At 42.1% G+C, this 12,196-nt stretch overlaps 1 protein-coding gene across 1 annotated transcript in view; it reads left to right on the top strand.

Moving 5' to 3' along the window:
* The window catches only part of INTS3 (integrator complex subunit 3), an 883,995-nt gene that overhangs the window by 359,039 nt on the left and 512,760 nt on the right, over positions 1 to 12,196 (top strand). Inside the window, 1 exon segment of the mRNA XM_053719732.1 lies at positions 7,036 to 7,168. Coding sequence (XP_053575707.1) covers positions 7,036 to 7,168 — 133 coding nt within the window.

Here is a 12,196-nt window from a genome sequence, read left to right as displayed (position 1 = left end):
CTTCAGTCCACTCCTCGTCCTTCAGTGGCTCAGTGCATGGAGTTAATAGGACTGATGGTGGCGGCAATGGACATCATCCCGTTTGCTCGCTTTCATCTCAGAGCTCTGCAGTTGAGCATGCTGAGACAATGGAATGGAGATTATTCGGACTTGTCCCACCGGCTTCTGCTGGAGCAGGAGACAAGGGACTCTCTTCAATGGTGGTTCTCTGGATTATCTCTCCCAAGGAACATGCTTTCACAGACCTTCCTGGGTGATTGTGACAACAGATGCCAGCCTTCTAGGGTGGGGAGCAGTCTGGGGCTCTCTAAAGGCTCAGGGAAAATGGACTCAGGCAGAGTCTGTTTAGCTCATAAACATTCTGGAACTGAGAGCGATCTCCAATGCTCTCCTGGCCTGGCCCCAGTTGGCTTTGGCACGGTTTATCAGGTTCCAGTCAGATAACATAACGTTGGTGGCCTACATCAATCATCAGGGGGGAACCAGGAGTTCCTTGGCGATGTCAGAAGTGTCCAAAATAATTCAATGGGCGGAGACCCATTCTTGCTGTCTGTCTGCAATTTACATTCCAGGGGTGGACAACTGGGAGGCGGATTTCCTGAGCAGGCAGACCTTTCATCCTGGGGAGTGGGAACTCCATCCGGAAGGGTTTTTGTTTTCCAACCTGATTCTCAAGTGTGGTCAGCCGGAATTAGATCTCATGGCATCGCGGCAGAATGCCAAACTCCCGAGATACGGGTCGAGATCCAGGGATCCCCAGGCGGAACTGGTAGATGCTCTGGCGGCCCCTTGGACCTTCAATCTAGCATACCTGTTTCCTCCGTTTGCTCTTCTTCCTCGGGTAATTGCTCGAATCATGCAGGAGAGGGCCTCAGTGATTCTCATAGCACCGGCCTGGCCTCGCAGGATTTGGTATGCAGATTTGGTGGAGATGACATCTCTACCACCTTGGAGACTTCTGATTCAAGGGCCCTTCCTTCACCCAAATTTAGTTTCTCTGAAGCTGACTGCTTGGAGATTGAACGCTTAATCTTATCCCAGCGGGGGTTTTCTGATTTGGTCATAGAGACCATGATTCAGGCTCGTAAACCTGTAACTAGAAAAATTTACCATAAGATTTGGCGTAAATACCTTTATTGGTGTGAATCCAAGGGCTACTCATGGAGTAGGGTTAGGATTCCTAGAATTTTGTCTTTTCTCCAAGAGGGTTTGGAGAAGGGTTTATCAACGAGTTCCCTAAAGGGTCAGATCTCATCTTTATCTGTTTTGTTACACAAATGTCTGGCGGATGTTCCAGATCATTCTGTCAGGCCTTGATCAGAATCAGGCCTGTGTTCAAACCAGTTACTCCTCCATGGAGTCTTAATTTAGTTCTCAAAGTTCTTCAAGGGGCTCCATTTGAGCCTATGCATTCCTGAGATATTAAGTTGTTATCTTGGAAAGTTTTATTTCTTGCTATTTCTTTAGCTCGCAGAGTGTCTGAGCTCTGTGTTGCAATACACTTCTCCTTACCTTATTTTCCATGCAGATAAGGTAGTTTTATGTACTAAACTAGGTTTTCTTCCTAAGGCTGTTTCAAATAGGAACATTAATCAGGAGATTGTTGTTCCTTCTTTGTGTCCTAATCCTTCTTCTCAGAACGTCTTCTGCACAATTTGTATGTGGTCCGTGCTTTAAAATTTTAGTTACAAGCGACTATGGACTTTCGTCAGTACTCTTCTTTTTTTGTAATTTTCTCTGGAAAACATACGGGTCAGAAAGCTACGGCCACCTCTTTCTTTTTGGCTGAAGAGTATCATCCGTTTTGCATATGAGACTGCCGGACAGCAGCCTCCTGAGAGAGTTACGGCTCATTCCACTAGGGCTGTTGCTTCCTCATGGGCATTCAAAAATGAAGCTTCTGTGGAATAGATTTGCGAGGCTGCAACTTGGTCCTCTTCACACTTTTTCAGAATTCTATAAATTTTATACTTTTGCCTCGGCTGAGGCCGCTTTTGGGAGAAAGCAGTGGTGACTTCCGTTTAGGTTTCCTGTCTTGTCCCTCCCTTATCTGTGTACTCTAGCTTGGGTATTGTATCCCATAAGTAATGAAGATGATCCATGGACTCATCGTGTCTTTAAAAAGAAAAGAAAATTTATGCTTACCTGATAAATTTGTTTCTTTTTAGACACGATGAGTCCACAGCCCGCCCTGTTCTTTTAGACAGGTTGTTAATTATTATAAACTTCAATGACTGGAGTGGGAGGGAAGGGAGGAGCTATTTAACAGCTCTGCTGTGGTGCTCTTTGCCTCCTGCTGACCAGGAGCTAAATATCCCATAAGTAATGAAGATGATCCGTGGACTCATCGTGTCTAAAAAGAAACAAATTTATCAGGTAAGCATAAATTTTCTTTTTATGCTGCTTTATGTGTGAGATGTTATGGGCTCATAGGCTGTTATGGAATATACAGGTTTCACTTTCACTTTGAGAGCCATGCAGCTTACAAGCTTGGCGAGCTTTTTCTCATAGCAGGGACAGTCCTGCATTTTTCACCATATGATTTTTTCTCTCTTTCCTGACCAGGTATCTATCAGAGTGGAGTCCTAACTCTCTGTACTGTCTGGGTCGTGGGAGGTGGTGAGTGCCACAGCCATTGGGATATAAAGGTGCTGTTTTTTTTTTAATAAAATGTTTTATTTCTCTAGTTCTCCGGTTATTGCACTAGCGATGGAGGATTCTGTTACTTAGAGGGCACGCCCTCTATTCCTAAAGAGTAATTCCTGTTTATAATGTGAGGAAGCCTTAGTACCGCCCCCTCAATTATGTTTCATATGCCTTGATAATGTGATAATATCAAACATGTTTGATACCACTGAGCCGTCCACCTCTGAGGAGTTGTCGTCCAGTGAGGTGCGTACTCTACGTGCTTATCTCGCTACACATTCAGTTTCCCGTAGCATTGCTGATCCTCCATCTGGAGGGGGCCATTTTTTCACCAGACGTTACTGCGCAGCTCAGACGAAGGTGTCTGCAACCTTTAATGTTTTACCTCTCCCTGCTAAGCGCAAGCAAAAGGTTACATATTGCACTCCTTCCCAGAGTACATCAGGAACCAAACTTTAGTTTTAGGAATTTGCACTTTCTTCTAAAGGAAGTTTTTTGGCAAATTCAGTGGTTCCAGAGGCCAAATTGCCTGAGGAACCTTTAATTCCTACATTGGATAGAGTTTGAGGACAGGGTGGTACCTTATCCTTCCCTGCTCCTGTTAGATGGCGAACATTATTAAGAATGAATGGGACTGAATTGTTCCTCTCTTCTCCCTTTAACAAATCGTTCCCGGTCCTGGACTCTCAATGGAATTGTGAGGTTCTGTCCCTAAAAGGTATGGCGCTTCACCCTTGCTAAAACGTATTACTATCCCGTTTGAGGATAGCTCGTTTTAAGAGCCCATGGATAAAGGATGGAAACTCCTGTTAAGAAAATTGTTTTCAACATACGGATATTTGTTTCAACCGGAGGTCGCTGTTACCGCGGTTGCTGGAGAAACTGCCTTCTGGTGTAACTCCTTATAGGATTGATCGGGTGGAGAGGTCCCCTCGACGTTACTCAGAAAGATTTACGGCCTTGAGGGTTGCTAATTCTTTTATCAGTGACGCTATTAGGCAGATTATTAGCCTAAATGCTAAGGCTTCAGCCTTTTCTGTTCAGGGCTGTCGGGCTCTGGTTGAAGTCATGGTCTGCGAATATGACTTCTAAGTCTAGACTTTTTTCCCTCTTTAAGGGAATGATTTTGTTTGGTCCAGTCCTGGACTCAATTATCTCCACGGTCACAGGGGGCAAGGGTGCCCTTCTACCGCAAGAGAATATGAACGAGTCTAAGGGACAATTTTTGTTCTTTTTGTTTTGATAAAGCCCATGTCAGCAGTCCTCCGCTAAGCCTGAGCAAACCAATCGCTCTTGGAAGCCGGCTCAGTCCTGGAATAAATCCAAGCAGAGCAAGAAGCCTGCCGAGTCTAAGTCGGCATGAACGGACGGTCCCTAGTCCTCTTCTGGATTGTGTAGGGGGCAAACTGTCGCTCTCTTCAGTCGCTTGGTTCTGGAACATGCAGGATTCATGGGTCCTGTCCTCTGAGGAGTTATTGTCCCAGTGCCTATCGCAGTGAGAGGTTTGGAATACTATTCAAACCTTTTCGTGGTTCCAAAGAAGGAGGGAACTTTCCGTCTGATTTGGATCTGAAGTGTTTAAACAAGTTTTTAAATGTCCCCTTGTTCAAGAGGGAGACAATAGGTCCATTCTTCCCATCGTTTGAAAAGGACAGTTCATGGCCACGATATATCTGAAGGATGCTCCCTGCACGTACCAATCCTCAAGGACCGCTTCCAGTTCCTAGGGTTTGCGTTCCTGAACGAGCACTTCCAGTTTATTGATCTTCTGTTTGATCTATCTGGTATAGTGGTGAGCATAACTGCCTTTCAAGTAGTTGACCCGGGTTTGATTCCCGGCCAACGCAGCATTCTCCAAGATGTTTTTCGGAGAGTGGACCATTTAGAATCTCTTCTCCGTCTTCTTCGATCCCATGGATGAAAGTTAAATCTAGAGAGAGTTCTCCTGAATCGAGTACCAGGGTGGAATTCCCGGTTACTATAATAGTCTCCATAGACATGAGATTTTTTTCTAACAGACCAGAGACGTTGCAGGCTAGCTTCAACATGTCTTGCCCTCCAGACCTCCTTAAGGCCATCTGTGGCTCTGTGTATGGAGGTGATTGATCTCATGGTGTCCAGCATGGACATCATTTCTTTTGCCAGGTTTTACCTCAGACTGTTGCAGCTGCGCATGCTGAAGCAATGGAACAGCGATCATTCGGATCTGTCTCAACAGATTTGTCCGGACAACAGATCAAGAGAATCGCTCTCTGATGTTTTTGTCTGGATCACTTGTCCCAAGGGATGTCATTCTCAAGACCATCCTGGGTGATTGTGACTACGGTTGCGAGTCTGTCAGGATGGGGAGCTGTTTGGGGTGCCAGGAAGGCACAGGGCCTATGGACTCAGGAGGAAATGCTTCGGATCTTCGGGCAATATACAATGCTCTGAAGGCTTGGCCTCTGCTTGGTTTGTCCCAGTTTATCAGATTCCAATCAGACAATATATCCTCGGTGGCTTACATCAACCATCGGGGGAACGAGAAGCTCCCTAGCTATGAGGGAAGTATCTCGGATCTGGAGTGGGCAGAGACCCACGTTTGATCGCTGTCAGCGATCCACATTCCGGGTGTGGACAACTGGGAAGCGGATTTCCTTAGCAGACAATACTTTAATCCGGGGGATCTCCATCCTGAGTGTTTGCGGAAATTTGCAAAAGGGAGATCTTATGACATCTCATTACCAAGTTACCCAGATATGGGTCGAGGTACAGGGATCCTCAGGCGGAGCTAACAAATGCATTAGCTGGGCCGTTACCACTACTTCCTAGTGTAGTAGCTCGAATTAGGCAGGCGTCAGTGATACTGATTGCTCTGTCTTGGCCGCGAAGGATAGGGTTTGCGCGCTTGTGGGGATGTCGTTATCTCCTCCGTGTAAGTTACCTTGTCACAGGGATCTGCTGACCAAGTTCTCTTTGTTCATCTATGTCTAGATCTCTGAGGCTGACTGCGTGGAGATTAAACACTTAGTCCTAGCCAAGAGAGGGTTTCTGGAAGTGTTATTTTTACTCTCATTCAAGCTTGTAGCTGTTTGCTTGTCGCATCTATCATAAGGTGTGGAGGACCTACTTATTCTGTTCTCCAGGATGTTTTGGAGAAGGGCTTTCTGCAAGTTCCCTGAGGGGACAGATTTCGGCCCTGTCTGTGTTACTGCACAAGAGGTTCGCTGAGCTTCCTGATGTTCAGTCACTTGTTAAGGCTCTGCTAGGATCAGACCTGTGTTTAGATCTATTGCTCCTCCTTGGAGTTTAAATCTTGTTCTTTAGGTTTGCATGGGCTCCGTTGAAGCCTATGCGGGAAGTAGACATTAAATTATTGTCTTGGAAGGTTCCTTTTCTACGGGCTATTGCTTCTGCACGCAGAGTATCTGTGATTACTGCCTTGCAATGCGTCCCTCCTTATCTGGCTTTCCATGCTGATAAGGCTGTTTTACGAACCAAGTTAGGTTTTCTTCCTAAGGTTGTGTCAATTTGCAACATCAATCAAAAGATTGTGGTTCCTTTCGATGTAATTCTGGATGTGGTTTGTTCCTTGAAGTCCTATCTTCAGACCACGTAGGAATTTAGACTAACTTCTTTCTCTGTTTGTTCTCTTTCTGGGAAGCGTGAGGGTCAGAGGGCCTCTTCGACTTCCTTATCTTTTTGGCTTAGGAGTGTCCTCAGTTTCGCATTGAGACAGCGAGACATAAGTCTCCTATGAGGATTACGGCTCATTCAACTAGAGCTGTGGCCTCTTCTTAGGCCTTTATGAACGAGGCTTCTATGGAGCAGATTTGTAAGGTGACTACTTGGTCCTCTTTACATACTTTTGCAACATTTTACAAATTTGATGTTTTTGCTTCGACGGAAGCAGCTTTTGGGAAAAAGGATCTGCAGGCTGTGGTGCCCTCAGTATAGGGTTCGCCTCCTTTTACCCTCTTGTTTTTTTCATTGTGTCCTCTAGAGCTTGGGTATTTGTTCCCACAAGTAATGAATGAAGCAGTGGACTCTTCTCCCATTAAGATGGAAAACATAAATTATGCTTACCTGATAATTTAATTTCCATCTGTGGGAGGAGAGTCCACTGCTCCCGCCTGTTTCTCCGGGGTGCGGACCTAAATTTAATATCTTCTGGCACCATTTATATCCTGATATTTCTCCTACTGTTCCTTGTTCCTTTGGCAGAATGATGGGGGATGAGGGGTGTGGGGCAGGTATTTTAAGCCTTTGGCTGTGGTGTCTTTGCCTCCTCCTGGTGGCCAGGTTCTTGATTCCCACAAGTAATGAATGAAGCAGTGGTGGGCTCTTCACCCACAGATGGAAATGAAATTATCAGGTAAGCATAATTTTTGTTTTAATTACTACCCATAGCAGGCAAGAAGAGAGAATTCCGGTTTCACCCAATCAAAGAGCCGATTATTGATGAGCCAGTGGACATTACGCCTTACCTGGACCAGCTTGACGATCCTCTGAAGGATAAAGTCGTCTTACTACAAAAGGAGAGGTTAGCCATAGTATCTAAGGAGTACCCTCCTTTGTCCAGCCTCCGAAAGTCTCTGATTTTAGTTTACTCTCCTATAATTTTACTCTATCAAATTTCTTACTTTGCTCATTTGTTCAAGGTAATTTACCTATTTAATTTTATTAGCTTTCAAATTGGTAGCTAGGAATACTGCATACAAAATTAAAGCTTTCTTATTTGTGGAATATTACTTGACTCAGCCGGACACAAAGCATATAATGCTGGGTACAGTGTCCTTGTTGGATTAACAGTGCTTTGAGTAAATATATCTGAGTATTTGGAAGGAAACAGTTTGTGTTAGGCACCAAGTGAGAGCCGTTGATTATACCTTGTGAATTTCCAAAGGGAATCACTCCTGTACTGAAAAGCTTAAGTGCTGTTTATAAATCCTGAATTTCCCTGCATGTTCCTAATGCTCATGGTAGTACTGATACATAGTAGATCAGTGACCACAGGTCCTTATTTTGGTAGCTTTTCACTTTGCTGCCAAATTCAGTTTTTTTATTTGTGTGTCCAGGAGGGCTGATATGTTCAGCCATATGTGCCTTGCTATGTAACTGATATTTTTCCTAATCCCTCCTCAAGTTTGAGAACAGTCCTATGTTCGAATTTTGGGACTTTTTAGGCAGGCAGCCAATCAAGCCCAGATAGACCAGAAGATGATGATCTAGTATTTGAATGTATTTTTTACTGCATCTTAGCAGTTTGGTTGAAGGGTGCAAGACAAAGGAAAACCGAATCTTCTTAGCTTTTAGTGATCCATATTGAGAAGTCAATATGGATCATAATAGGCAAGCAGGATCAGTCATATGGCAGAGGCCAACTTTTTGACATATACCAGTCCAGGTATCTGAAAAGTCTAACATTTGTGGTTCCTAATGAGATAGGATTTAAATGCATTGCATCACAATTAAATTAATTTGTAGAATGTATTCCTTTATGCATGTTTTTGTGTTCCACGCTCCCTGAATGTAATGAGTTTTCCTTAGGTATGATGATTCAATAGTTTCCTTAAATAAAATTTATTTCTAAGATAAATGCTGTATCCCACCTCAGCAACAATGACTTTTCACCTAAATACATTAGCAGATCTAATAGATCAGAGAATTGTACCCTATTTAAAAATGGCACATTAAAATTATAAAACAAAATTTATGCTTACCTAATAAAGTTATTTATTGCATGATGGTGAGAGTCCATGAGCCATCACGTGTGGGGTTAAAATCCCCACACGTGATGGCTCATGGACTCTCACCATCATGCAATAAATAACTTTATTAGGTAAGCATAAATTTTGTTTTATAATTTTAATGTGCCATTTTTAAATGGTCAAAAATATCCAATATAACAGATCTTTTAATCCCTCCCACTTTTCTATAAACCCTCAGTCATGTATATGGCCAAGAGAAAGGAAAACATTAAAAAGCGGGATAGATAAGGCTAAGTGAAGTACAAACTGGTACTGCTGCCAACTGTAAAACAATAACGATCATGACAGAAATTAATTCATCAGGCAAACTTTAATTTTTTTGTTTTCTTTCATAAGATGGTGAGGCTCTACAAGTCAAATGTGTAAAAATAGTAGAGTACCAAGTGGCTGCCTAACAAATTAATTCAATGGAAGCTTCATTCTTGAAAGTACAGAGGTGGCAACTGCTCTAGTAGAGTGAGTAGTAATTTACTCTAGGGGAGACTTCTTTGCCACCAAGTAGGCCTTGCAAATTAAAGCCTTAAACCAAGTGGTTAACGTAAATGCTGTAGCTTTTTGTCCCTTGAGGAAACCAGAAAAATGTATAATAATAAAAAAAGAGCATTTCTAAAAGAAGACAGGCTAGGAGGGGAATAGGTGTTCTTCTGTCATCATACTGTATTCCTTCACCCCCTCCCTTTCTCATCTTTTTCATGCTATTCACATCTTCTCCCCTCTAGCTCTCTTTGTCCCTGTTATCCATTGGCCTTCTGGCCCAGCATCACAACTTCTAGACTCACTGCTTAGATTATTACTGATCACTTCAAAACTAAAATTGTCTTAACTCCTATTTCTTTCATGTAATTAGCAAGAGTCCATGAGCTAGTGACGTATGGGATATACATTCCTACCAGGAGGGGCAAAGTTTCCCAAACCTTAAAATGCCTATAAATACACCACTCACCACACCCACAAATCAGTTTTACAAACTTTGCCTCCTATGGAGGTGGTGAAGTAAGTTTGTGCTAGATTCTACGTTGATATGCGCTCCGCAGCAGGTTGGAGCCAGGTTTTCCTCTCAGCGTGCAGTGAATGTCAGAGGGATGTGAGGAGAGTATTGCCTATTTGAATGCAATGATCTCCTTCTACGGGGTCTATTTCATAGGTTCTCTGTTATCGGTCGTAGAGATTCATCTCTTACCTCCCTTTTCAGATCGACGATATACTCTTATATATATATACCATTACCTCTGCTGATTTTCGTTTCAGTACTGGTTTGGCTTTCTACAACATGTAGATGAGTGTCCTGGGGTAAGTAAGTAAGCTTATTTTCTGTGACACTCTAAGCTATGGTTAGGCACTTTTTTATAAAGTTCTAAATATATGTATTCAAACATTTATTTGCCTTGACTCAGGATGTTCAACATTCCTTATTTTCAGACAGTCAGTTTCATATTTGGGATAATGCATTTGAATCAATCATTTTTTCTTACCTTAAAAAATTTGACTTTTCCCCTGTGGGCTGTTAGGCTCGCGGGGGCTGAAAATGCTTCATTTTATTGCGTCATTCTTGGCGCGGACTTTTTTGGGGCAAAATTTTTTTTCTGTTTCCGGCGTCATACGTGTCGCCGGAAGTTGCGTCATTTTTTGACGTTTTTTTGCGTCAAAAGTGTCGGCGTTCCGGATGTGGCGTCATTTTTGGCACCAAAAGCATTTAGGTGCCAAATAATGTGGGCGTCTTATTTGGCGCTAAAAAATATGGGCGTCATTTTTGTCTCCACATTATTTAAGTCTCATTATTTATTGCTTCTGGTTGCTAGAAGCTTGTTCACTGGCATTTTTTTCCCATTCCTGAAACTGTCATTTAAGGAATTTGATCAATTTTGCTTTATATGTTGTTTTTTCTATTACATATTGCAAGATGTTCCACGTTGCAACTGAGTCAGAAGATACTTCAGGAAAATCACTGCCCGGTGCTGGAGCTACCAAGCTAAGTGTATCTGCTATAAACTTTTGGTATCTGTTTCTCCAGCTGTTGTTTGTATTGCATGTCATGACAAACTTGTTAATGCAGATAAAGTTTCCTTTAGTACTGTTACATTACCTGTTGCTGTTCCGTCAACATCTAATTCTCAGAGTGTTCCTGATAACATGAGATTTTATTTTTAAATCCATTAAGAAGGCTATGTCTGTTATTTCTCCTTCTAGTATACATAAAAGTCTTTTAAAACTTCTCTTTTTTCAGATGAATTTTTAAATGAACATCATCATTCTGATACTGATAATGGTTCTTCTGGTTCAGAGGTTTCTGTCTCAGAGGTTGATGCTGATAAATCTTCGTATTTGTTCAAGATGGAATTTATTCGTTCTTTACTTAAAGAAGTATTAATTGCATTAGAAATAGAGGATTCTGGTCCTCTTGATACTAAATCTAAACGTTTAAATAAGGTTTTTAAATCTCCTGTAGTTATTCCAGAAGTGTTTTCTCTCCCTGATGCTATTTCTGAAGTAATTTCCAGGGAATGGAATAATTTGGGTAATTCATTTACTCCTTCTAAAACGTCTTAAGCAATTATATCCTGTGCCATCTGACAGATTAGAGTTTTGGGACAAAATCCCTAAGGTTAATGGGGCTGTCTCTACTCCTGCTATATTTTTAGCGGATGTTGCTGCAGCTTCAACTTTTTGGTTAGAAGCTTTAGCGCAACAAGTAACAGATCATAATTTTATAGCATTATTATTATTCTATAACATGCTAATAATTTTATTTGTGATACCATCTTTGATATCATTAGAGTTGAGGTCAGGTATATGTCTCTAGCTATTTTGGCTAGAAGAGCTTTATGGCTTAAAACTTGGAATGCTGATATGTCTTCTAAGTCTACTTTGCTATCCCTTTCTTTCCAGGGTAATAAATTATTCGGTTCTCAGTTGGATTCTATTATCTCAACTGTTACTGGAGGGAAGGGAACTTTTTTACCAAAGGATAAGAAATCTAAGGTAAATTTAGGTCTAATAATCGTTTTCGTTCCTTTCCTCACAACAAGGAACAAAAGCCTGATCCTTCATTCTCAGGAGCGGTATCAGTTTGGAAACCATTTCCAGTTTGGAATATATCCAAGCCTTATAGAAACCCAAAGCCAGCTCCTAAGTACCCATGAAGGTGCGGCCCTCATTCCAGCTCAGCTGGTATGGGACAGATTACGTTTTCTTCAAAGAAATTTGGATCAATTCCGTTCACAATCTCTGGTTTCAGAACATTGTTTCAGAAAGGTACAGAATTGGCCTCAAGTTAAGGCCTCCTGCAAAGAGATTTTTTTCTTTCCCGTGTCCCAGTAAACCCAGCAAAGGCTCAGCATTTCTGAAATGTGTTTCAGATCTAGAGTTGGCTGGAGTAATTATGCCAGTTCCAGTTCTGGAACAGGGGCTAGGGTTTTATTCTATCTCTTCATTGTACCAAAGAAGGTCAATTCCTTCAGACCAGTTCCGGATCTATCAATATTGAATCGTTATGTAAGGATACCAACATTCAAGATGGTAACTGTAGGACTATCCTGCCTTTTGTTTAGCAAGGGCATTATATGTCTACAATAGATTTACAGGATGCATATCTGCATATTCCGATTCATCCAGATCACTTTTAGTTTCTGAGATTCTCTTTTTAGACAAGCATTACCAGTTTTGTGGCTCTACCGTTTGGCCTAGCATCAGCTCCAATAATTTTTTCAAAGGTTCTCGGTGCCCTTCTGTCTGTAATCAGAGAACAGGGTATTGGTATTTCCTTATTTTGGACGATATCTTGGTACTTGCTCAGTCTTCAC

This window comes from Bombina bombina, chromosome 1 (genome assembly GCF_027579735.1).
Source record: "Bombina bombina isolate aBomBom1 chromosome 1, aBomBom1.pri, whole genome shotgun sequence".
Lineage (NCBI taxonomy): Eukaryota > Metazoa > Chordata > Amphibia > Anura > Bombinatoridae > Bombina > Bombina bombina.
This window is presented reverse-complemented; position numbering and strand designations above follow the sequence as displayed.